This window comes from Pipistrellus kuhlii, unplaced genomic scaffold (genome assembly GCF_014108245.1).
Source record: "Pipistrellus kuhlii isolate mPipKuh1 unplaced genomic scaffold, mPipKuh1.p scaffold_m20_p_5, whole genome shotgun sequence".
In the NCBI taxonomy this organism is placed as follows: domain Eukaryota; kingdom Metazoa; phylum Chordata; class Mammalia; order Chiroptera; family Vespertilionidae; genus Pipistrellus; species Pipistrellus kuhlii.
Genome location: NW_023425551.1, coordinates 3,704,413 through 3,731,483, shown reverse-complemented (window position 1 = coordinate 3,731,483; position 27,071 = coordinate 3,704,413). Strand labels below are relative to the sequence as shown.

The following is a 27,071-nucleotide window of genomic DNA, read 5'->3' as shown; positions in this document are numbered from 1 at the left end:
AAAAAAATAAAAAAACGAGCATTTACAGCAAACACAGTCAAAAGTACCAGTTGCCTTAATGGAAAATGGTCAAGGAGTTCTTCTAGATCCACCAGTCTCCGAATAGGAAGCACTCTGGTCATATGTAACACAGACTTGGCAAGAGGCAGCTTGAATACTATGCTTTTCTAGAGAATAACCTGGGGAGTAATACCCAATAATCATGTCAACATCCCATTACTTATTGAGAATCTGTTACCTATCCCTATAAGAGGCAGGGAGAATCTGGTGAAATCTAAAGAAATACAACAGTACCAGGCAATACATTGTAATGAGTGAATTCACAAATTCTAGACACACAGGCCTATAGTCTTAATGTCTACTTTTTGGCTTTGTGTACACGGCCTGGGAAACCTGGGTTCATTTTGGTAGATGTCATTGTGTGAGTTATAGAAACTATTAAGGAAACTTATCTATGCAATGGTGAAATGGCGTTTCAAAATAACTTGATTGTGTAAGTTCCATAAGCTATTGAGGAGATCTGGCTGGGTTAGCTCAGTTGGTTAGAGTGTCATCCTGATATGCCAAGGTTGCAAATTCAATCCCCAGTAGGGCACATATAAAAATCAAGCAATGAATGCATAATTGGAGAGAGGGACAACCTCCATTTACTGAGTCGGGCCTATCCATGGTCTGGGAACTCTGGGAACCAATGTGGAACAACTAATCTCTGGGTCTCTCTCTAACAATCTTTATAAAAATTTATAAAGAACCTATTAAGAAAATGTATCTAGCCTGGCTGGTTTGGGTCAGTGGTTGAGTGTCGACCTCTGAACCAGTAGGTCACGGTTCGATTCCTGGTTCGGGCACATGCACAGGTTGCAGCCTTGACCCCCAGTGTGTGGTGTGCAGGAGGCAGCCCATCAGTGAGTCTCTCTCATCAATGAGGTTTCTATCTCTCCCTCTCCATTCTTCTTTAAAATCAATAAAATATATACTTAAAAAAAGAAAATTTATCTAGGCCACGCAAGATAGCGTTTCAAAACTGAATTTTTTTGTAAATGGCATTTACGGTGATCTGGTTACAAGTGCTGTGGAGTCCTATGCAGCTACGTTCTGCTCCTGTGTGGGACGGATCGGGTCTCTGAGGAGGACAGGTATGGGAAGAGACTCCGTCCACTAGTGCTTTGGACGGAATGACTCATCGTGCCTGTGTGAGCAGATTTATTTCCAGAGGGTGGTTTCTTTACCATGGAGCAGACGTGGGATTTGTTTTTCCTTTCAAAAAATATCCTCTGGCTTTTAAAGCATGCATCGTCGTGTTTCCATTGGCAGGGAGCTAAAATGTGACAGCGTCAGAGGATAAAATAGGACGTTATTTTTGCAGATTTGAATTATAGAGGCTGCGGTGATTGTTATAAATGGAGAGAGGGACAACCAAACGCATGTTTATGAAGAGTTTAACATTTGCGGAGTCGGGCCTATCCACGGTCTGGGAACTCTGGGAACCAATGTGTTCAAAGGGGGATGGATGCCTGGAGCTTTCACAGGGATCCTTTACTAAACTAAGCTTGTGACCAACTTCTCCTGAGAAGGATGAAGGTGATCTGATGTGGGCCAAATAGCACAGGAATGGTACATTAGTGCATGTGATAGTGAATTCGATTGGAAAAGCTGTTATTTGATGTCCGTCTTGAAGAGTTTGCTAGGGGCATGGTTCAGATAAAATCTGGAAATGAAAAATGTGGAAGTGTCATCTTCAAGTGGACAAAACAAGGGATGGGTATTCAGGGACTTGCATTTCAGCCCCACTTCTCTCATGGACAGGCCTGGGGACAGGAGGCAAGCCTTCCGTTTCCTTCTCTGTGAAGGTTGATGTAGCATTTTCCAGCTTTTTAATGAGGGTATTTTTTTCTTCCAAACAAAAGCTCACAGCTAAGTCTAATATGTAAAATAGTTACAGACAGAACAATTCCCTTGGAAACTGCACGAAGGCGGGGGTGGGGGGGGGTGAGGGGGGTGGGGGGGGGAAAGCCCAGGACTGTGGTCAGCCAAGGGGTGGGTCTCCCCACCCCCACTCCCCCAGAACTTTCTCTTCACCCCCAGGAAGCAGCTTGAGAGTCAGTGGGAGAGATAGTAGCTGAAACCTCTTGAATGTGAATTTTTTATTGCTTGATCAAACATCACTAGGAGCCACAAGGAATTAAAACAGGGATGGGTTGGCACCTAAAGCGTTATTTTAAAAAAAAGAATAGTCTGGATTATTTTAATGTATCCTCTGATATTTGGAGAGGACCTGGGGACAATTTGGAAATTAGCGTTAAGCTCATAATTTATTTTGAAAGCTCCACCTCTCATGTCCTACCGGAGGCACCTTATTTTGTGAGCACACAGCAGTTTCTGGTTTGCAAGGTGCTTTCACACTGTTCTCCATGTGCGACTATCTGAATGACTTCCCAATTCACACTGTCCCCGTGATGATCCCGTCATCCTGCAAATGTTCCTTTCTCATGAAGAAGGGGAAAAGCATTAACCACCTGAAGAGGAGGTGTCATGTTGTTTGAATCCTGATGTAAGAGGAACATTAGGTTTTGACAATGAACCTTGAATCTGTAGACAAGTCCTGACTAAACTACCTCGTCTCCAGGAAAAGCTTGGTCTATCGTATAGAATTTGCAAATGTACAATAGAGTCTTCATTTTGTGGCCAAGACTCAGGCTCCCATAACCCATGTATGTAACACAGGTAAAATGGTCTACACCTCATTCCCTTGTTTTTTTCTTCCAGAAACAAGGGCTGTGAGGAGAAGAAGGAGACAGAGAGACCAATCTGGTGAAGGAAGCGGCCCCTGGACAGGGGCAGAGAGCAGATCAACTTAATCAGTCACTGTGACCAGAATCCCAACTTTTTACAGTTTTGAAGGAAACTGGAAATATTCAGCAGCTATGCACTTTCTCTCTGTATATATCTTCCCCTTCTCCCCCCAATAAAGTGTGGTGGTAATTTTATAAAGAAAGGGATAACTTTAAACATAGGAGAAGAGTTGACTACTTAAGAGAAATGCAATTTGAGGGAAATGCTGTATTGTTTCAAATGTAACATGTGAGCCTAGGTTGAGGTATTTATATTTATTACTAGATATAGACATTTATTTTCCTAGCACTCTCTTTCCTTAAAAGGAGGAAAAGCCAGCTACATGACAACTGCTTCTATTTACAAATGACAGTTACTCATATTTTGATTTCTAACTTTTTTTTTTGGTCCGTAAATTACATTTTTTAGTGTTTCTTTTTGTTCTGTTCCTTTGACCTAGCCTGGAAAATTTGAAGAGCATTTCTTTCTTTCTTGTTCCTTCTCACTCTAATAAGCCTTTGCGAGTTTCCCCCCCCCCCCCCTCAACTCAAAGTATAAAAAAAATAATTTTTTGAAAATGCATGTGTAAAGGACATTTTCTTTTTTTTTCTTTTTTTAATATATTTTATTGATTTTACACAGAGAGGAATTGAGAGGGATAGAGAGTTAGAAACGTCAACGAGAGAGAAACATCGACCAGCTAGCTGCCTCTTGCACACCCCCTACTGGGGATGCTCCCGCAACCAAGGTACGTGCCCTTGACTAGAACCGAACCTGGGACCTTTCAGTCCACAGGCCGACACTCTATCCACTGAGCCAAACTGGTTTCGGCTAAAGGACATTTTCTTTTCTTTTTTTTTAAATTGATTTTTCACAGAGAGGGAGAGGGATAGAGAGTTAGAAACATCGATGAGAGAGAATCGTCGATCAGCTACCTCTTGCACACCCCCTACTGGGGATGTGCCCACAACCAAGGTACATGCCCTTGACTGGAATCGAACCTGGGACCTTTCAGTCCCCAGGCCGATGCTCTATCCACTGAGCCAAACTGGTCCCGGCCTAAAGGACATTTTCATTTGCAATGAGATAACAGCCATAGTTCAAGACAGTTTAACTTTCATTTTCTTCATCAAGTTGTTTACTGTAGAAATTACCTCTCTTTATCATATACTAGAGGCCCGGTGCATGAATTTGTGTACAGGTGGGGTCCCTTGGACTGGCCAGCGATGGGGCCAATTGGGCATCTTGCCCATTCCCAATCAGGGCCAGCTGGTGGTGGTAATAAGAAAGGAGCCAGCCGGTGGGAGATTCTGATCTGGGTAATCGAGGCTGGCTGGTGGAGGGGGGGGAAGGAGGGTCTGCGGGAGGTTCTGATTGGGGCAATCGGGGCCAGCCAGGAGGTTGGCTGTGGGAGTGCACTGACCACCAGGGGGTAGCTCCTGCAGTGAGTGTCTGCCCCCTGGAAGTCAGTGCATGTCACAGCAACAGGTCAACCAGTTGTTCCGGTCATTGGGTCATTATGGTTGCTTAGACTTTAGATAGACAGATAGATAGATAGACAGACAGACAGACAGATAGATAGATAGATAGATAGATAGATGATAGATAGATAGAAGATTTATAAATGTATAGATTATACATCTCATAGCCTACGCTCACATGCTTATGGTTCCTGGCTAACAAACACAGTTCTTGACAATGACTCTCTAGAACTAATAGAACTCACCTAATGCACCATGTGTTTGGGGTTTACATACATCTCACCATAGAGGTATGCAGAGTTAATGCAATTTCCAAAAGCTGCTCTAGATCCATAGTCTGTGCTCTACGGCAATCTTATGTTCACAGATTCATGTTGAATATTTTGTTATTTAATGTGCATGTTTAAAATTAATAAAAGCAAGTCTTGCTAAATATCTGTTTGACGGCAAATGAATACAGTGCAATGAATTTTCAGTACTTGATCTGTTTTGGTGGTGTTGTTTTTTGTTTGTATTTTGTGTGTGTTTATTGATTTCAGAAAGGGAGAGAGTAAGGGAGAGAGAGAGAGAGAGAGAGAGAGATCAATGATAAGAGAATTATTGATTGGCTGCCTTCTTTATTGATTATGCCCTCTACTGGGGATCAAGCCCACAACCTGAGTATGTGCCCCTGATTGGAAAAGAACCCACGACCCTTCAGTCCAAAGGCCGACAACTCTATCCACTGAGCCAAATCAGCTAGGGCTGTTTTGGTGTATTAAACATGAAGCAATTCAGAATTGAATTTGGCAAGTAAAATCAGATACTAATTATTGGAACATGGTCTGGTACAAGTGAGAAATAGAAGTATAATTTTCAGAAATGTGTAGCAATGTATTTGAGATGTTTATATAGAATTTAAATAAAATAGCTTTCCTTTTCAATGTATTTTTGTATTATAACTACGAGCTGATGTTTTTTGTTTTTAAAAAATATATATATATTTTACTGATTTCTTACAGAGAGGAAGAGAGAGGGATAGAGAAGTAGAAACATTGATGACAGAGAAACATTGATCAGCAGCCTCCTGCACACTTCCTACTGGGGATGTGCCCGAAACCAAGGTACATGCCTTTGACCAGAATTGAACCTGGGACCTTTCAGTCCACAGGCTGATGCTCTATCCACTGAGCCAAACCGGTTAGGGCCAAGCTGATGTTTTTTCAAACCAACTCCTCTTTAAAGAGATTTTATGTTTCCAATATGAAGTGTTCAATAGCCCAGTGAGCTAACTCTTATTAAATGCATGCTTAAATGTGTCAAGCACTGTTCTCCGCTACTAAGTGCTTTATTTCATTTAATGTTTAAGGAACCTTATGAGGTAGGGATTCTTACTGCTGTCATTTGACAGATGAGGAATCTGAGGACATTAAGGAACTTGCTGAAGGTCAAGCAGAATGATGGATGAGGATGCGTTTTGAACCCAGGCAGTTCAAGTTCAGAGCCACCATATTAAGTCTCATTTGCACCAGGCCATAATCCCCTGCATTTCATGGGTTAAGACCAGAGGTTGGTGATCTCTTTTAGGAGTGATACAGAAATAAAAATTACGTTTTTATTGAAATATTTCTCTCCTCTAGAACTCTATTTCCTCCATCTGAAATAGTCAAGGCTTAAGAATGGAATAAAAGGAATAATTTTTTTACTTTCCCTAACAAAGAATCATCATCTGGGCAGCAACTTAGATATTTATAACACCTACTTTAAATCTTCCAAATCACAATATCTGATGGTTTTCTGCAACAAAATTTTCTCGATGGCCAGAGCTTGTTCTACACCAAGTTTACCACTGCACTGGGACACATTTCATCTTCTACTTTGGCCACAATGCTAGAACAACAGGCTACTACATCATAACAATAACCTGAATGGATGCTGGGAACCAGTGGAGATCATACAGACATTTGGCCCTTTCTCTAGTGTTTGAAATAGTTCGGGGGAAGGGGAGAGGGATGGTTCCAGAAAACCACTGCTCACCCAGAAGGTCGCCTGGTGAGTTGGGTCTTAGAGGACTTCGAAACCTATAGTTCTTTGGAAAGTTCTGTTAGTCTCACCTCTCCTTGAGAAGACGCATCTGCACAAATCTGGGGACTCGGGGTCTTACTGCTTTTCTTTTCTTTTCTTTTCTTTTCTTTTTTTTTAAATATATTTTATTGGTTTTTCACAGAGAGAAAGAGAGAGGGATAGAGAGTTAGAAACATCAATGAGAGAGAATATCGATCAACCGCCTCCTGCACACACCCCCACTGGGGATGTGCCCGCAACCACGGCACATGCCCTTGACTGGAATCGAACCCGGGACCCTTCAGTCTGCAGGCCAATGCTCTATCCACTGAGCCAAACCGGTCCTGGCTGCTTTTCTTATTTAAAGAACCTTTGGGAATTTGGAACTGGAGCAGGTTTTTTGAAGTGCCTGAATCATGGACTAGACAGAATCTTGGGGTTCAACTTGTGTAACTCTTCATCATTTTGCCAACAAGGAAGCCAAGGAGCAGAGATTACACCTTGAATGTCACAGAGCCAGTCAGTGATAAAATCACAACGGAAAGCAGATTCTCTGGCTCTGAGTGCAGAGTTTCTAATTAACCGATGTGGCCTCCGTGCCCATCATCGCCCCTGGCCTGTAGAGCTGTCAGCACGCGTCTGCGACACTCCTTTTCCTGCCTTTGTCAGGCCTCTGAGGCTGAGGCGGCCACCCGAACTCAGTTTTCTGACTCTGGGACTGAATGAGCAACACCCTGTACAATCACATAAAACTAAAACACACACATCCAATACTACTAGATAGCAACTCAATGTTCTTGCACCTTCTGTAACATTAAAGAACACCGTTTATTGTTAAATAAATATACCACCAAAATCTTACTTTCACACATGATATAAGATACATTTTTCATTCCTTACTATCAACTTAAGGATAGATTCTAAGGAAATGCATTCTGCATATAGAAAGGTTAGCATTAAAGTAAAGATGTTCTCTATTACTTTTTACTTTTAAAGGAAGAAGACAGATTGAGATGTTTGTATGACCCTCAGAACTGACATGACGTTATGACCGCACACAGCTAGGGTATCTCACAGATAACAGGACGTACCAGGAGCAGCTGCAACAGCAGCACCAGCAGAAGCAACACGTGTTGTTGGGCCTCTGGTTTCCAGGTGCTTGAGATACGGAAGGTGCTCCCTCATTCTGTGACTGCTGCCTCTTTCGCATTTCAGCTACGGTAGTCCCGGATTGGCTGAAAGAGAGAGAAAACATAAGGTAGGGAGGAAAAAAATCACAATAAAGATAAGGAAGTAAGGAAGCACAATTTGATTAAAAGGTGAGGGAGGGAAGAAAAGGTGAAAACACATAGGCCTGGGCTGTCAAGTTAAAATTTCTCCAGAAGAGTTTTAAGAGGATATCCTAAAAGCTTTTGGGGACCAACTTCTATCATGACCTGCTTGCATAAAACCATAGCAACAATATCGCCACTTAATCAGAATCAGTTGGGAAGGTAAATATGAGGCTTGAAAGTGTATTTTTAACTTCCTTCTTTGCTCAATGATTACATCTGCTTTCCAGCGTGAACACCTTTAAGTGATTGAAGGGGGTGTGTACTTCTCATGTCTCCACTGATGTTTACAGTAAGGTTAATGGAGTTCCATAAACCACTATACAAGGTTTTCAACGACATAACATTGTGTGGAAGATCAAGTGTGTTTTTGGTGTACTCTCACATTTTTTTTTAAACATTCAGTCTCCTATCTGGCACTTCCGGTGCACCTTCCCGGGCTAATCTTAATAATATTGGCCACGTACCTTATGCTCTGTTACATAACCTTGTTGCAAACACATCACCTCCTTCCCCTTCACCACCCAGATATATTTTCATTTTGTAGAGAATTGTGAAAAGATAAAATGGGATCCAATCAAGAATTGCTCTGGTGGAACTTATATTACATATCATGGCAAACAAGAAAACCATTGGGGTACCGAGTACCATACCTGTGACCTTAAATAGTAGATCATGTGAGTTGATTTGTATGTATAAGCCCAACCCTGATCTGGGACTTAGTTGAGGATAAAAAAAAATTTGTTTTAGTACAATAATATCAAATTTACTATGACCTCTTTGGAAAAGGGATGAATTCTATTGAATGGTGTTTCAGTATATTCAGATATATGCAATGTATGTAAATCACATTACACACATGGTCATGTGTGTAACTGAGAGCAACACATGTGGAGAATGTAAAGCACTTCAGGTTATTTTGGCATTGCGACCTCATACTTTATACATTACATCTTTAGTTCTAAATGCAATGATAGATACTTTTTAAAACTACTGTATTCTAGAAAACAAGATAGGATCTCTTTAGTCCAGAAAACTTACAAAATGGTCAGTAAATGAGGGCTAAAGCCACAGACATTTTGCAGTTCAGGTGTGGGAACAAAAGGATGCAGAGGCCCCTTACCCCAGGTGGTATCAAGTGCTCCACTGTAAGCTCTCCACTGGGAGACCAGATTCTAGTGCACCTGCATAGTCAGGGGCTGTGGGTCTGCCACTCACAAAAAGATGCTGAAAACACTATCCAGTGTCAGGCTGCAGGAGGGAGAGGATACAGACAAATGCATCCAGCCCTGCCCTGGGCAGAGTAGCCCACAGGCTCAGTGACATGGGTTAGATACCTGTCCAGAACCACTGATGGATGGGGGGTGGAGAGCAGGGATCCTGAGATGCTGATGAAAGAAGCTTCTGAGGGACTAGTGGGGACAAGAGAAAAGCATCACATTATGAAGAGCGAGTAAGAGTGAAAAATATACCTCTCACTTGATGTGTTTCTTAAAAATAAAAAATCTAAACAACACTGAAAAACAGAGAGCCAACTCAACAACCAGGAGATGGCTGCATCTCCAATCAAATTCAAAAACAGAATCATCTAAAACTAGTTTAATATGCGTACATTTAACATAAACAATGTGATAAAGGAAAGACTATGAGAACATTGGTGCTACTCATGCAAGAGAACAATGAATTATAAAAACAAGTATAGACAAGCAGGAAAACAAAAGGAGAGAATGAAAAACAAAGGTAAAAACAAAAACACATAGTCATCAAAAATATTCAAAGGGAATAATATCTTCCCAGGGAGAATAGGAGACAGTGCTGTGCCCAGAATCCAGGGAAAGATAAAGAGATAAAACGCAAGGAAGACAAGTACAGTGTAGCATTGTCCAAGGCTCCAACATATGCCCAATAAGATTTTTATCATAAGCAGGAAATTCACGGATTACCAAAGAAGTGTTATTTTCAGGGAATTCGGCTGAGAACTTTCCAGAATTGAAAGAAAACACAACAAAACAAAGCCTCACATTAGAAGAACACATGACATGCTGCCCAGGACCAATAAAATATAGAGCCACATTTACATGCATTCTAATAGAACCCCAGAACTGCAAGATAAAGGAGTAAGCTGAATTATTCCCCCTGGGGCATAGCCTGTTAGGACAGGAGCAATACTAGATGCCAGAAGATGAAGGAAGAGAGTAGTGTTTTCCATGTGCTGAGGGAGGAAAACCATCACCTATAGTTTTGTAGTGAGCTAAAATGCAAATTCCAGAGTGAAGATGATTTATGATATATAAACTGATTTATTTCTTAAATCATTGCTGAAATCTACTTTGGCAACTATCAGTCTTTTCTGGATCACTTCAAGTGATATATGTGTCTATATATGATATCACTACACTGTACACCTGAAACTAATATAAAATAACTAGAGGCCCGGTGCACAACATTCGTGCACTGGGTAGGGAGGTGTCCCTCAGCCCAGCCTGCAACCTCTCACAGTCCAGGACCCCTGAGGGGTCCTTAGTGCTGTCATGGAGGCAGGAGAGACTCCTGCCACCACTGCTACTCTCACCAGCCTTGAACCTGGCTTCTGGCTGAGCAGCACTCCCCCTGTGGAAGCACATTGACCACCAGGGGGCAGCTCCTGTATTGAGCGTCTGCCCCGTGGTGGTCAGTGTGCTTCATTGCTACCAGTCATTCCTCCATTTGGTCGATTTGCATATTAGCTTTTTATTATATAGGATAGTCCACTATGATTGACAAATTTAAAAAAAAAAAAAAGGAAGATATGAGAACCTTCTTTTCCTTTTAAAGTTAGGAAATATAAAATAATTACCCTTTTATTTATGCATTGCAATGTGATGGAGTATTATACAGCTATGAGAAAGAAGGAAACCTGTCATTTATGACAACTTGGAATGCACTTGATGGCATTATACTAAATGAAATAAGGCACATAAGCAGATTGTGAATTAACACTAGCCTGTATAGCTAAGTAGATAGAATGTCACTTTGTGGACTGAAGGGTCCTGGGTTCAATTTCAGTCAAGGGCACATGCCCAGGTTGTAGGCTCCATCCCCAGTAGGGAGTGTGCAAGAGGCAGCTGATCAATGAGTCTCCCTCATCATTGATTGGAATAGAGTGGTGGTTACTAAGGGCTGGGGTTGGGGGGATGGGAGGTGATCCTAGTCAAAAGGTACCAACTTGCAATTAGAAGATGAATAAGTTCTGGAGATCTAATGACAAGCATTGTGGTTATAATAAATAATACTGGTTTATATACTTCAAAGTTGTTAAGGGACTTGATCTGAAATATTCTCGTCACAAAAAATAAATCACAAATATGTGATATGATGGAGGTGTTAGTAAACTACAATGGTAATCATATTGCAATATATAAATGTATTAAACCAACACATTGTACACCTTAAACTTATAGAATGTTATATGTCAATTATATCTCAGTTAAGAGAATCTTTACAATTTGAGGAATGAACAAAATAAAACAAGTTGAAAAATAAAAGGCTAATTATAAGGATATGAATTTGTATAATAAAGCAACAACAACTGCATATGAGTAGGTTGAGAGAAACATGGTTTACAGAAGCATATTAGAAATTCTAAGTTATTTCCTGGACAAATTCAGTATTAATCAACTGTAAACAAAATGTAAACATAGTTTATGGGAATTTAGAATGTATTATTAGAAGCATTTCTTTTTTTCTATAAGTGGGTGGTGACAGCTCTTCTCTGGGCTGGTAAATAGTTATGTTCAAGTCTGGTCACCACTATGTAAGGGAGAAACAACATTGATCATATAGTTAAGGCAGAAATTCCTAATGAAGACCAGTGTCTTTGACTTTTTCAAATTGTAAAATCAAATATAGTACATGGACTATGTGGAATACAAAAATCCAATATTAAAAATTAAAATATTTCTTATATTTTCCTTTCAATGTGCACGAATCCATGCACCAGGCCACTAGTGTATGTGTGGTGTGTGTGTGTGTGTATTTCAAGGTAATACTGGAGAGAATCACTCATAATGTTGCCAACAAGTTGGTGTGATACAATGATTTTAGACTGGGATGTTGAAGATTCCCACCAGTGTCTTTTTGTCGAGACGTCATTTACTTCTTATTGGGTTTTTATTTCCATTGGGTGGAACCTTCCTATCTCAGGGTTCTACACAAAGTCTTGATGAATGAAAGAAGACTGATGGCTTGGTTTTTCATTTCACCATAACATTGCAATTTTTATCACATGTAAAATGAACTGACTCTCAAATGACTCATAGTACCCACAATCAACTCCCTATCCAACAAACTTCATGATAACTGCAGCCATCTTGTCATGTTTAGTGAAAGCATTCAGTTTGCCATATACTTACTTGTTGATTTGGAGTTTAGCCCACCGAAAGGTATTTGCTAAATAAGCCAACCCTATGAGGCTCTCATTAGCACTGAAGCCAGTCACCAGGTACAGGTATCTAGGCCTCCTTGGGATGTATTTTCCCTTTGAACAGAAATAACTCACTGCTCAGTCTTACATGTGTGGTAACTACTCTGCTTTAGCCAAGCCAGCATATGTCTTTGCAATGAAGCAAGCTTTCAATGTGACTTCTTGTCTCAAGCATATTCAGCCAAAAAGAGTTATGTCCAAACCAGTTTTTGCTTCTTTTTGGGGGGAGAGGGAGGTGGAATCGGGGCAAATGTGCTATTTTCAAAATTGTGATACAGTAGTTCCTCTTTATCTGAAGTTTCACTTTCTACAGTTTCAGTTACCCATGGTCAATGGTGGTCTGAAAGTATTAAATGGAAAATTCCAGGAACATACAATTCATTCATTTTAAATTGTGTATTGTTCTGAGTACCTCACTTCATCTCAGTCCGTAGGCATTGTCTCATCTCACATCATCATAGGAAGGGTGAGTGCAGTGCAGTAAGATATTTTGAGATGGAGGGAGATCACATCCACATCAATTTTATTTCACTATATTGTTATAATCGTTCTATCTTATTATTAATTATTGTTGTTAATCTCTTCATGTTCCTCACTTATGAATTAAACTTCATCACAGGCATATATCGGAACAAACACAGTATACTCAGGGCTTGGTACTACCCACAGTTTCAGGCATCTGCGGGGGACCTTAGGATGTATCCCCCAGATAAGAGGGGACCATTGTTCTACCCTTTCAATGCTCATCTTACTCTTTCTTCTTTCTTCTCATTTGGGCATCCTCTCACTGCTACAGAGCACTGTGCACCCACTACTGTAATTTGCATACAAGCCTGCTTAAATTACTGAACCCTGACCCTCAGAGTCTCCTCCCTTTTGGAGTCCCCAGCACCTGGTGGAGGCACTTCCTCCAGGCAGTCCGCAGGCCCTCCCAGCCTGGGTGGGAGGGTACCTGGCTCTGTCCCATCATCTCTGACCTGGAATCCATATGATTCTACAGCTGGGCCTCGTGTGCTTTTCCTACCAGACCAGGCCTCTCTGAGTGCGGAGGCCGAGCCGTCCATCTTCGTGTTCTTAGGGTGCATGGAGGGGTAATTATGTGTCTCAATTAAGCTCCTGCCAAGCAGCGGTGTTTTGTGAGCTGGAGCCAGTCTTTTATGCCACAGAGAACCATTCCTCTACTTTGCTCAGAGGAAAGAAGTTCATTTAATGGGGAGAAATGTCTCTCATAAAGTTTATCACTTTTTTTTCTTCTTCTGAAAATGTTGGAATCTGCTAATGTTTCTGCAGTTTGGAACCACGTATACACCAGCATTTATGTAATTGTACACATACATACAAAATTAGTCACTCGGATGGCCATGGCATCAAAACGATACGTGGTACAAAAGCACATTACTTCCAGGAACTTTATCGCATGGATGAGCCTGAGAACCAGGGAGCTCAGTCAATATGTGCTAAATGAGTGAAATGAGAGTGATGGAGGGTTTTTTTCTAGCACAGGTTTTCTCAGGGACTCCACATTTGCCCTGAGATAAAGGGGAAGGTCATTCAAATACACGTCAATTTTAGAGAGTCAAGAAGACCGATACTTATACAGTAGAGCCTTTCAGAAATCCAATTTTTACCTGGCTTATCCTTTCTTTGCTTTAGTTTAGAAAGGCAGCATTAGCTTAGGGTAAATGTTTTAGAAATTGGACCCAAAATACCTTACAGTAGGAGCACTCTTTGGCATAACCACTGCCTGGGGACAATGCATAACCCCAGGACTTTCCTTGTCCATTCTAAAACATGCCACAATGAGGGGAGAGCCATACATGTTTACTCAGGAAAGTACTGACTGCACATCCACCTGCATGACATATTCATTTTCAGGTTCACCAAACGGCTTTTTCAGAGAGTAGGTATGCTCATGATTTTAATTCACATAAAGTTAAGCATGTTACTATAAGGAAAGAAAAGAAAAAAAAAATAAATAAAGACTTCAAATGGGAAAAGAAAAAAAAATTAGAAGAGAGAACAAAACCACAGTATTTGAAAAAGGGTGTGCCAGAGACCATTTCTCTCAATAATAATTATTCATACACAGATTTAAGGAAGCTACAAAATCAGGGATAATTGTTGTGGAAGTTTCCTACAGAAAAATGTTCATATAAATATTTCCTTCAATGGGGATAGAGATTAATACTATGTGGTAGTATCCCCAGAAGGAGCTAAAGCGCAAAAATAACCCATTTATGTCTGTGTTCATTGCAATATCCTTGGATGCTCTTCAGTCTTTTTCTACAACTAAGCCTCTGATTTGCACTTGCCCTTCATGGTACTTTCTACACGAGGAAGATCTTCACATGCCACCTCCTCAGGTATATTCCGAGTCTGAATGAGTTTGTAGCCTATTATTTCCAAAGCTACATTCTGTATAGTTTGTCTTACACCAACAGACATCTAAAAGAGAGCATTTAAAGATATAATCACGTAACCGGGAACCTCCTTCCAAAGCCCATGTTCTATTCAACGTAAAAAATGGTCAAAGAGGACTTATGGGGATGTTTCCCTAGAGCACATTATTATGTCTGTTTCGCCAAATTTATTACTTCCCTTCCATCTGCTTTTCAGATAAGTGTTTTCAGCCAACTGGCCCATGTTATAAAGTTAATAGCAGCTCAATCTTTTCCCTTTTTTTCATAAATACACCAGACAGTACACAAGCGATGCAGTCCACTCAATCAGCTCTCTTCACTCACACAGTAAAACGTTTTTCCTCGTTCCAGGAAGAGTGGGAGCTGCTATTAGAAAGGCTGTGTGGGAAGATGAAGGGATAAAGGCTCTACCCAGAAGCCTCTGATATGCTATTCACTTCTCACTAAGTACTATCTGAAAAGTAGAAAAGGCTAAGGATTAAAATGATAGGTTGCTATGTTTGTTTGTTTTTCTGGAAGGGGGAGGGGTGTAGGTTAAGGAACCATAAGTGTTCTCCTCCCTTATGTATGCATGGAAAGCATCTCTCTATATAAAAGGCAAATATGCAACATGTCCCCTCAGGAGTTTGACCAGGAGACTGGGAGTTCTCTTGCTCGTTATGATGTGCACTGACCACCAGGGGGCGAAACGGAACAAAGGAAGGCCCTGGCCAGCAGCCAGCAGCCAGGGAAGGAAGGCCCTGATTGGCCCTCATGGCTGGCCAGGCCTAGGGACCCTACCCATGCATGAGTTTTGTGCACCAGGCCTCTAGTTGGTCATATAAGGAATCCTATTGTTTTTGTTTTTGTTTTCTTTCAAAAAGTAACTCTTGGGGGAGAAGTGAATATTGGCAGTAATATCCAGAACATAATCAAATATACCAGGCATAATAAATATGTACTCAGAATTCTAGAATTGTTGTGAGATATTAAATAACTCTCTCCACACACAGATATATATGTACTAGTTGCCCGGTGCATGGATTTATGCACATTGAAAGGAAATTAATTAGAAGAAATATATTAATATTGCTATTCGCCCTTTCTCTATAATAGAAATGTCAGAGATGAAAGAAAATTAGTAAAACGTATATGAAAATAATATGTAAATTGATTAATAAGTAAACAATAACAACATGATATAACAACAAAGACATAACATAAAAACAACAAAAACATGAAATTAAAAAAATGGATACAAACCATCACTGATGAATTGATTAAACTTATTCTAATATTTCCCTGTATACCACATTAAACATAAAAACAATTTCAGAGTGCTTGACTAATTTCCCTTGTGATGAAGTATTTACAACTTTAATTTTAACATCACACACTCTTCGAACTTGAGAGAAAGCAATATATAACTGACCATGTCCGAAAATGGGTTCAGGTAGAAATATTCCCATTCTGCCTAGAGTTTGTCCTTGTGATTTATTAATAGCTATTGCAAATGCTAGCATCACAGGAAACTCTTTGAATTAATTTAAATAGGAGGCCAGTGTCAGATGGGGACAAATATCATGCATATGCTAGTCAACATTTACTTTTAAATTGTCAGTGCATGTCATATGTACTGGCCAGTTGGTTGGTCAGCTGGACAGACATATGGTTGGTCACTTAGCCTTTCATATATATACTAGAGGCCCAGAGCACAAATTTGTGCACTGGTGGTGTCCAGACAGTCCACCCCAATGGTTGAGATGAGAGGCTGTGAATGATTTGCCTGCTGACCTCGCCCCCAATCGGAGTGGGGGCACCCTCTTGGGCGAGGGACAAGCTGGGGCAAGGGGCTGTAAGCAGTTTGCTGGCTGGCCCCGCCCTTGATTGGGTGTCCGCTTGGGGGCGGGCCAAGGAGCTGCCAGTTCCAGTCATTCCACTGTTTGGTCAATTTGCATATTACCCTTTTATTATACAGGATATACATATATGTATATTTATGATATTGAATATATAGTTTATATGTATATAAATATATGTTGTATATGTGTACTAGTATATATGTATACACACATATACACACACACTCACATACAGAGAGAGAGAGAGACTAAGCACAATGATGATCACATAGCAAGTACTCAATGATCATCAGCTATTTTCCTTGTCATCATAATTCCTACTTAATCTATGACACTTTCCTATCACACTAATGCTCTGGATGCACTGTTGGTGGTAAAGGACCAGGGTTTGCTTTATCTTGTGTTTTTGTTGGTTTTTTTTGTGTGTGTTTTGTTTTGTTTTGTTTTTTTTAATTTCCAAGCAGCCATGGAGCTATACTTTGGTTACATACAATAAAAATAAATAACAAAATGAAAAGACTCCATGGAATATACAAGACCCAATTAGTTTTTGCTATTAGATTTAATAGACATAAAATTACCGTCAAATTGCTTTAACATTTCTAACTGCTTGGCCTCAATGTCATTACTTACTTTGTCATGGATCAATAACAAAGGCTTTGGCCATCAGCTCATGGATCGCGTGTGATCACACACTGAGTAGCAATGTTCTAATACTCATTGTCTGTACTGAAGGTCGGAAAATGCATTTTGTAGTCTAATATAGTAGTTGAGAGTTTAAATTATAGCTCTACCTCATATGCTGTGGGCCAGTTAATTATCAAATGAAGATAATAGAATTATCTGATTCACCAGGATGTGTGAAGATTAAATGAAAAGATCCTTGTAATAAGCATAGTGCTGGAAACACAGCAACCTCTCGATTTATGTTAATTATCCTTATTTTTATGTGTTTGTCTTTTCTGTACAAGTGTTTGGAAGATACGGGGACTTATAGAATTATTTGCATCTGCAGCATCTAAGAGAGAACCCTCTTGTCACTGGCCACCCAGTGAATGTGGATTACATTGGTTTATTAGAAATATTAGTATGCACAGGAGGGTGAGAAAGTGTAAGCCATTCACATGCTGTTGGGAAAATGACTTGCATCGCTCTGTTCCACATAATTACTGGATTTTGTCCATCTCTCCTGATGGTGTAGGCTTCTATACATTCCCAAAGTGACCTGGAATCATTACAGCTAAATTTCTCTATCAGTAGGGAGATTCTAAGATTAAGTACTTATTTAAATACCTGCTGGTGGTGTATTACACCAATAGATTGACATTACTTTGTTTCCATTAGATATGAACTATGAGAGACTTGATCCAGAGTTGAAAACATATAGGTTAAATAAGATGGAAATGAAACTCAAGAGGTGTGTTAGAATGCATATGTATTTTAGGAATATTAAGCTGGGTCTCATGTCACTCTTGAAATATAATGAGGAGTGTTTTCCCCCCCCCAGCATATAAAAATGACTGTGGAGAAAAACGAGCCTCACGGACCCCAAGAAAAGAGTTGTCCCTCCTGGTGACAGACATTTACACACTTCCTACATTTCCGAAGCTGAGAGCCGACAGTGTTTTCAGTGGCTTTGTTGTATAATAATTTCCTTCTGGCTGTTCAATTCCATATAATCAGCACAGCTAAGGCTGGTGTTTCTGGGTTTTACCAGGCAGACAAAATCGATTCAACATGACTAGTATTGCTCCTAATAACACACCCCCTTCATTGTGTTCAGCTCTGCATCCCTTGTTTAAACTTGTCACATAAAACGTGTTCTTAAGAGCGCTATTCATTTTCAACAGCTTCCTCACAACAAAGCTCCCTGTTAAAAGCAGAATAGATATCAGAAGGCCTTGCAACTCTCTAGTTACCATATTGAAAACGACTGTGGAGTGGAGGGAAAAAGGAATGTTTCCTTAATGCTATAATTGGCCAGAAAAGGCTGCCTTTTCCAGTGACCAGGCATAAAGCTGTTATAAACAGGATACGACTTATTAAAAATTCCTCCTTAGCCTTAGCAAATTAGATGTTGTCAGCAACCCTTAATTTCATCATTAATTGGGTCGGTAACATTTTGAAAGGATTTTGTACTGCCCGGCCAGTGTAGCTCAGTGGTTGAGCATCTAGCCATGAACCAGGAGGTCAGGGACCCACTCCAGGTCAGAGCACATGTCTGTGTTTCCATTTCCAGCAGGAGGCAGCCAATCAATGATTCTCTCTCATCATTGAGGTTTCTATCTCTTTCTCCCTCACCTTCCTCTAAAAGAAATGGGAAAAAGAAAGAATTTCTGCATATACAGCAATCTAGTATCAAAGATAATTTATTGATTGATTGATTGATTGTTCTCCTTTGATGTAGCAACCTCAGCTTGGGAAAAGAACCCAACTCCATTCTCTGAGCTCTCCTTTTGAGATACTCTGCTAAGAGAAAAGAAGCGTGGGGAGGCAGGGCCTGCTCCTCAGAACGTGGAATTCAGCATGAAGTCACGAGCTGCCCGGCTTGGATGCTGATCAGAATAGAGAGCAGAATCAGGCTGATTAGTTCAACTACATGAATTTACAAAGTGATGAGTGAGCAATAATACAAATAAATGAGTTCAGGCATTTCATCCTATGCTCTCTTTAAAGATGGTTTACATGGATCAAATTAAGTAATTTAGCTTTAAATAAATGGAAAATAATTTGACTTATTTTGTAAAAGGTCATTCTTATTTGTTTTTCACAGGTAAACTAGTTCAATATTGATACTAAATACAGAGAAAATGGAAATTTAGTACAGAACAACAAGGAAAGGATTCTTTTGAGTAGTGTTAGAAGAAATAAATAACTATTTAGAGAGAAATTAAAATTAATTAAATTCTCCAAATATATACCAAAATATACTCTAAATATATTCCAGACATAGATGCAAAAAATTAAAAATATACAAGTAGTAAAGAAAATACATGTGAAATCTTATAACCCAAGAGAAGGGAAAGTCTGGCAAATGATTATCAAATTCTAGAAAAAAAATAAAAGACTATTTGCATGGCAGAAAAACACGGAAAACAAATATAAACACCACCATGAGCACAATCTATAGACTGATGATGATCAATGGGAAGAACATATTTTTAATTTATAGCTTAAATGATTAATTTCCACATAAAGAGTTCTTTTTAAAAAGAAGCAAAAACTGAGTAAAATGGGCAAAAGATATACATATATGGTTCACTAAAAAGAAACATAGAATTGCACTTTAACATAAGAGAACAAACTTTAACCTTACACTTAGTAAAAAGCAATGGAGAAAGATTTACTTCCCCTCTACTACTAGAGGGAAAATAAAATCATTCTTCCCTTACACAGGGTAATCTGGCCATATCCAACAAAAGTACATTTACGTTTATACTTTATGTAGCGAATCCCACCTTCAAAAATCTACAGTGAAGATTCCTCTCTATTAAAATGAAACAACACGTGCATGTCATACATTGCAATGTAATTCAGAGCAAAAAAAAAAAAAGATGGGAAGCAACCAAAATGTCTATGAAGATGGGCCGTGTCAGTCACAGTGATAGTTATTATTTTATCCATACTAATAACTATAATCCATAGTTATAAGTTTATCCATTGCAGGATAAATTAGGAAACATTCTGTGGATAAAGTGTTAGTCAAATCTTTTCCCTTCTGCTCGAGGATTGGCTCACTGTCCAACTACTGGTGCTCCTGGCAACTTGATAAATATCCCCACATATCCCCACAATATTGCCTCTGATGAAAATGACCCGTGGCTGGTAAACTGCATCTAGATTGGTGGCGGGGGGAGGGAAATTGTAAATAAATTATAAATACCTTCTCTGAGGATGGTGACTTTTGTAACTAAGCTTCTGCCTTATGGGGACCCTGAAAACGATGTCTATGCAGATGTTATTAGAGATACTGGCTCCCTGAGAACATGGCACCTCCCCACCCGTCCCCCCTCACTCCTCCCATGCCACCTGCTGTGGCTCTCCTCTCCCTGCCCTGAGGTGTGCCATGTGGGAATGGGCTGCTGGGCTGCCCTGGAGCCTTCACCAGCTTAGCCTCCCCTATGGACTTCTGCTGAGAGGAACACGGGGCTGCCTTGGGGTTCCTGTCTTTGGGTCTGAATGGTTAGGAAAACTCACCAGGGGGCGTATGTATAAAACGGAAAACAAGGCACCTGTGAAAATAACTATCTCTGCAACTGAGATAAGATAATTTTTCTAGAACATCTGTGTTAAATGAGGAAATAAACGGGCAGAATCACGTTTGGTGTGGGTGTATAAAAGGAAATAGGATACATGTGAATGTGATACACACACATACCTACATGTATGTATGTGCATACATAGTTATGTACTTTTACAGAAGAGCGACAAGAGGAGGACAAGCCAGATGTGATCGTGGTTTCGTGAGAGGGAGGACAGGGATAAAGAAGAGGGAATAGGGACAACTAGAAGTCAGATTTTTCAGGTTATCACTTTGTACATGGTTATGACTTTTGAACCATGCATTTTAAAAAATATATTTTTTATTGATTTCAGAGAGGAAGGGAGAGAGAAGTAGAAACATCAATGATAAGAGAGAATCATTGATCGACTGCCTCCTGCACACCCCCTACTGGAGATAGAGCTTGCAACCCAGACATGTGCCCTTGACTGGAATTGAACCCAGGATCCTTCAGTCCCCAGGCCAACACTCTATCCACTGAGCCAAACCAGCTAGGGCGATTTCTGCAGTTCTTTATCTGAAAAAATAGCTTCCTTTCTAGAAACCTCCCCTACAAATTCCAGTCTCCATCTTCCCCAAGGTAAGCTTGTATCACTAATAGCTCATTTGAATTTTGATGGCCAGAAAACATATGTCTCGTTTACAATGAATATGTCAGGATGTTAAGAAAGTAAGTTTCCTCCATTAGGTTTTAGGGGATAGGTGATTACAGTTTCCATCACAGATTTTACAAAAGTTCTCTTCTGGTAAAACAAAAGCAGCTTAAGGTCTATGCCATAATCAGATTTTTGGGAGATAAACATTGTTTTATTTCTTTTAAAATTTTAACAAATGGACCATTTCCTTCAGGCAAGTTTGCAGAAAGAAAAGCTGGCAGAATGGCAAGTCTGTTTTTATGGAAATAAGGCCATTAGTCCATCTTTGATGAACACAATTCATTAATTCTTGGACCATACTGGTGGGGAGGAGAGAAGGAGAAACAAACAAGAAACAGAACCAGTAACTATTATTCCAGCCTTAGATCCTGGAATTGAAACATAAGAACTGCTACAACAAGACCTAAATTTAAACTCAAAGAACCATACTGTAACAAAGAAAACCTGATATTGTAAGCTAAAATTACAGGTGCCCAAAAATAATAAGTGCCCAAAATTACTTATCTTTGTTGATGCTGCAAACCATAAAACTTATCTGGGAACACAATGTTAGTTTTACTATGTTAAGATCTACAACATGCTTTTCCAGATAAAGGGTTTATTTTTATTTTACTTTTACTTTTTAAATATATTTTTACTAATTTCAGAGAGAAAGAGGAAGAGACAGAGAGAGAGATAGCAATATCAATGGTGAGAGAGAATCACTGATCAGCTGCTTTTTGCACAATCTGGGGATTGAACCCACAACCTGGGCATAACACACACACACACACACACACACACACACACATACACACACACACACACACACACACACACACGACACACACACACACACACACTAGCCTGGATAAAGCTCCAGAACAGAATTAGCAGCATTGTTTTTCTACTGCATTCCTGTCAGGCCTTGCTCCTGGATGTTTAGGTATAGATACCACGTCCATGATCCCCTTAGAAATCTGTGCGCTACCTACAGGCCCTTAACAAATGTATTTTCTGTTTTATACGAGAGTAGATTCTATATCTGACTGAACACAGAAATCAAGACAATGACACGGGGGTCAGTGGCAACCAGAGGATGGGCTGTATGAACACAGTCAGAAATGTGGGGCTAACGGGAGGAGGGTGAGGTACCAAGGAGAGGTACAGGGCAGCAGCCAGCTGCCATAAACCACTCTCAGAAAAGTCTGGCTGTGAAGGGGAGAAGGATGATGGAGAAAAGCTGGGAAAGGATGTAGAGTCATGGAGGGAAGTTTTATTTTTATCTAAGATGATAGTAATTTCAGGTTCCTGATGTAAGGATGTAAGACAAAGGACCCGCGGAGGTCACTTTAGGAGAAGCTGGGCCTCCTTGAATGTGATAGAAGGTGATGTAGGTACAGTCCAGTGTGCAGCTTCCAGAACTCCGGAGTGGCTGGAGATGTTTGTTCTGAAAGAGCTCTAACTGGTGCAAGAAGAGGAGCTGAAAAATGCCTAGGGCAGTGGTCGGCAAACTCATTAGTCAACAGAGCCAAATATCAATAGTACAACGATTGAAATTTCTTTGGAGAGCCACATTTTTTAAACTTAAACTTCTTCTAAAGCCATTTCTTCAAAATAGACTTGCCCAGGCCATGGTATTTTGTGGAAGAACCACACTCAAGGGGCCAAAGAGCTGCATGTGGCTTGCTAGCCATAGTTTGCTGACCATGGGCCTAAGGAATTCCAAATGGTGAGTATGTAGAAGTTACATGCAGAGAGCTATATAGAAAAAGACTCAAAATCATTGGTGTATCATTTAATTGAATTTATGTGCTATTTTCATTTAGATATGTGAACAATATAACCATGTTATGAAAATTTAGATAACATAGAAAAAAAATCAATGCACAGGCCTGGCAATTTCTCAATGTTTTTAAAATTATGTCTTTAAAAAATGTCATGCTCAGTCATTTCTGTAAGGCATTTTTACTAGCGGCAATCCTAAATAATAAAAGCCTAATATGCAAATCGATCAAATGGCAGAACAACTGGCAGAATGACCGGTCACTATGATGCGCACTGACCACTTGCGGTCAGACGCTCAACACAGGGGCTGCCCCCAACCTGCAGGCCCCAGGCCAGTGAAGGTAGTTGTGAGGAGGGGCTCCCCCATATCACCCTGCCTGTCGCCCCTGCAGAGAAAGGTGACTGGTGGTAGCAAGGGTTGCGGGGGGAGGGGCGGGGGTACCCGGCAAGCCGGCAGTGCCAGGCCAGCCAAGGTGGGTGCCAGCGGGGGGCCCCTGATTGTCCAGCTGATCGCTGCACAGATCGGCCTGATCACCAGCCAGGCCTAGAGATTCTAGCTGTGCACGAATTTCATGCACCAGGCCTCTAATAGAATATACATGCAAATAGTGTAGAACCCACTGTTTGTTACACTTATGATACTTTTGTTTCTATCTTATACAATATTCACAGACATCACTGTAATAGTATAATACTTAATTGCCACAATTGACTTTGCCTTTTCTCTCTTACTAGCCATGGCTTACCTAATCTCAGTCATTGCACAGATTTGAATTATAGCTCTGGAAAGGACCTCAGGGTTATCAGGTGTCATATTCTTTTCATATGAAGAAGACCAAGATACAAAGAAGGCCAATAATTCCATCAGGATCACACAGCAAATGAGCAGTAGAAGCAAGGCCAGACTCTGCACCCTAACATGGACAGAGGGTAGGTTAGCAGAACTGATTGAACCTGCACTACTCTAGCTCAGTGCTTCTCAAGGTTCTAGTCTGTAAAAGGCTTCTTGTTGGTCCACCCTAAGATGAGAGGTTTGCAGAGGAAGAAGGGAAGCTATGCACTGAATTCTACTCTGTGACTCTTAGCTCATAGACCAGCTTTAATCCATGGTCTAGCCTTGGAGCAGCACAGGTCTAATTGGAGGAAAAATCACTCCCAAAATGTCTGGCTCTCCCTCTACCTACGAGTACATATGATGTTGGAGTTTCATAGCCACGTTGACTTCATCACCCTTACATTTTCTTCATTAACAAAATAATGTAAGTGCCCAAGATATGGACCTTCCAGAAACAGAGCAAACATACATGGGCTGCAAGTATAACAGGACAAGCTTACTGTGCAGGTTTACAGGACTTTATTTAGAGGGAGTCCCACAGGAAAGTGGAGTGTTGAGGAAGTGGCTGTATTTTTAACCTGGTCAACTTTTTGCTTGGTAATTTAGAATTCTTAGGCCTGTCTGTGTTTGCCTGAGAGAAATAAACCTTTGAAGGATAATCATATCTCTACTTATTCCCAGCCTTCAGCTATTCCTAACTAACACTAAACTAACTGGTTCTAGAATTCTTTTATGGATTTAGTCACCAAATGCACCATGGTAATTGTATACTGTTTTTGCTTTTTGGTCCACAACCTGGAGAAAATGACAATACTAAAGAGAGAGAGAGAGGGGGAAAAAAGAAAGAAAATGATGCAGAATGCAGGACACCATGATTCTCCATACTCAATAGGAACTGGTTTTTAGAACAAATGACAAATTTGAGTAAGGTGCTTTAAAAAATGTATTCTGTAATTAATAGGCTATCTGAAAGTTAATTCTAAGCTTGAGAAAAATTACCATCAAATCATTAGGGTAAAAATTATCATTGACTTCATTTCCCACTTTATAAATCAGCCTGCACATCAATTATGCTGAAAAGAAATGATGAGTCCTGTTTGGAGATCTCTAGAGGAAGAAGTAATGCCACAATCACTGGAATAGAAAACATATGTACAGCTACCCTGAGGGAAACACTCACTCCTACTTGTCCCCTACTGATGGGCTACGTTCTTTCAGTTCAGAATGCTTAAGCATGACTGGCAATATTCAAAACACATGGAATATAGTATTAAATGTTTTAATTGTCACAAACACACCAACAAGTGGGTACTAGTATTTAACTCCATCCTATAAAGGATTGGAAACCAGATTAAAGGTTAATGATATAACTTGCACTAGACTAAACATAAAGATGCCAGATGAGAGCCCAGGAATCTGTGCTCTTCACCACAAGCTGATGTTTCTCTCCTAGAAACAATGGTATTTGGGTATCTGTGTTCTAAAGTAATGCCCCAGAAATCTGGTTGTTTCGTCAGAGTGCTTCTTGTCTTTACCAACCTCCAACCCCATTTTCCTTCATTCTTCCTTTTATTTTTATTTTTTTAATATATTTTATTGATTTTTTACAGAGAGAAAGAGAGAGGGATAGAGTTAGAAACATCCATGAGAGAGAAACATGGATCAGTTGCCTCCTGCACATGCCCTATTGGGGATGTGCCAGCAACCAAGGTACATGCCCTTGACTTGAATCAAACCTCGGACCTTTCAGTCCACAGGCTGACGCTCTATCCACTGAGCCAAACCAGCTTCGGCTCATTCTTCCTTTTAATAAAGAATGTACAATTATGCATGGGTTGGGGCAGAACGCGCTTTGGATATCACTTATCAAAATGCCTCCAGGCTACAATGTCAAGTGAGACTTGGAAAAGCTAGAGGTCAGAACATTGCTCACAAATTATCCCGGTACAATTTAGCTTATGAGTTTTTTGGAATTACACAAAAAGCATGTGATGACTCATATAACTTGTACCATAGATGTGTTTTGCTGTTGCGTGATCCTTTTAGTCCAAGTGCCCTGAGGAACAAAGTGTTAGAGAAGCTGTGATGGTTTTAATTTCCCTCTACGACTTGCTTTCATTTGAAAACCAGAAAAGGAGGGAAAATGGACTGACCAGCTCCTGACATCATCAAAGCTTCAGAATACTAAATTTCCGCTCTCTTTGTATCAGGAGAGAGAATGCTACCTTGATACAAAACAAAGAAACAAAAACAAAAAGCAAGACCTACTGCAGAGATGGAAAAACAAACAAAAAACAATTATAGGAAATTCAGAACACTGAACGCATTAAAGAAGGTTGGTTCTATGCTGCAAGGAAATAGAAGAGTTTCACTTCATAATTTTTAATTCCTGTAGTTCTTTGAGGTGTTTTCAATATATAGCTACTTGAAAATTCATAAGCAATCCATGAGAGAAGGGCAGAGGTCTCAAAATTTCCCCAGCTCTTTCTCCCTCCCTCCCCCTTCCTTCCTTCCTTTCTTCCTTTCTTTCTTCTTTCTTTCTGCCCCTCTCCTTATTTATATACAGACATATACAGGGGTGAGCAAAGGTAGGTTTTACAGTTATGAGTACACGAAACCCAGTTTTTTCTTATATTATTATCTATTAATTATTATATTCTTTGTATTATTTCCATACAATAGTTGTAAACCTACTTTTGCCAACCCCTACATTTTCATTGGAAGGTTTTTATACCTTCTCCCAAACAGACTACCCAATTTTGTTATAAATAACATCTCTATCCTATACAATAAAAGGAAAATTGTCTCCTCGGGAGTTTGACCAACTGAGAGTTTGACCACTTGTTATGATGTGTGCTGACCACCAGGGGGTGGTGCAGAATGAAGGAAAGTCCTGGCTGGCAGCCAGCAGCAGGGGGAAGGAAGGCCCCTATTGGCCCTAATGGCTGGAAGGCCTAAGGACCCAATCCATGCACAGATTTCATGCACTGGGCCTCTAGTAAAATATATTTGAATTAGGATGTTCAATTAAAATTTTTTAAATCTTTTTTTTTTATTACCACATTCACAAATGAGTATTACTTTCTGGTTTATGTATGTATAACATAATGTTATGTTATTT

The 27,071-nt window shown here is 40.1% G+C and overlaps 1 protein-coding gene across 3 annotated transcripts in view; it reads right to left on the bottom strand.

The window, feature by feature from the left end:
- The window catches only part of RGS17 (regulator of G protein signaling 17), an 81,376-nt gene that overhangs the window by 22,948 nt on the left and 31,357 nt on the right, over positions 1 to 27,071 (bottom strand). For all 3 annotated transcript variants that reach the window (XM_036414865.2, XM_036414862.2, XM_045573388.1), the window contains one exon: positions 7,448 to 7,591. In XM_036414865.2, the coding sequence (XP_036270758.1) occupies positions 7,448 to 7,566 (119 nt within the window). In that variant the 5' untranslated portion in view covers positions 7,567 to 7,591. The remainder of the gene's footprint in view (positions 1 to 7,447; positions 7,592 to 27,071) is intronic.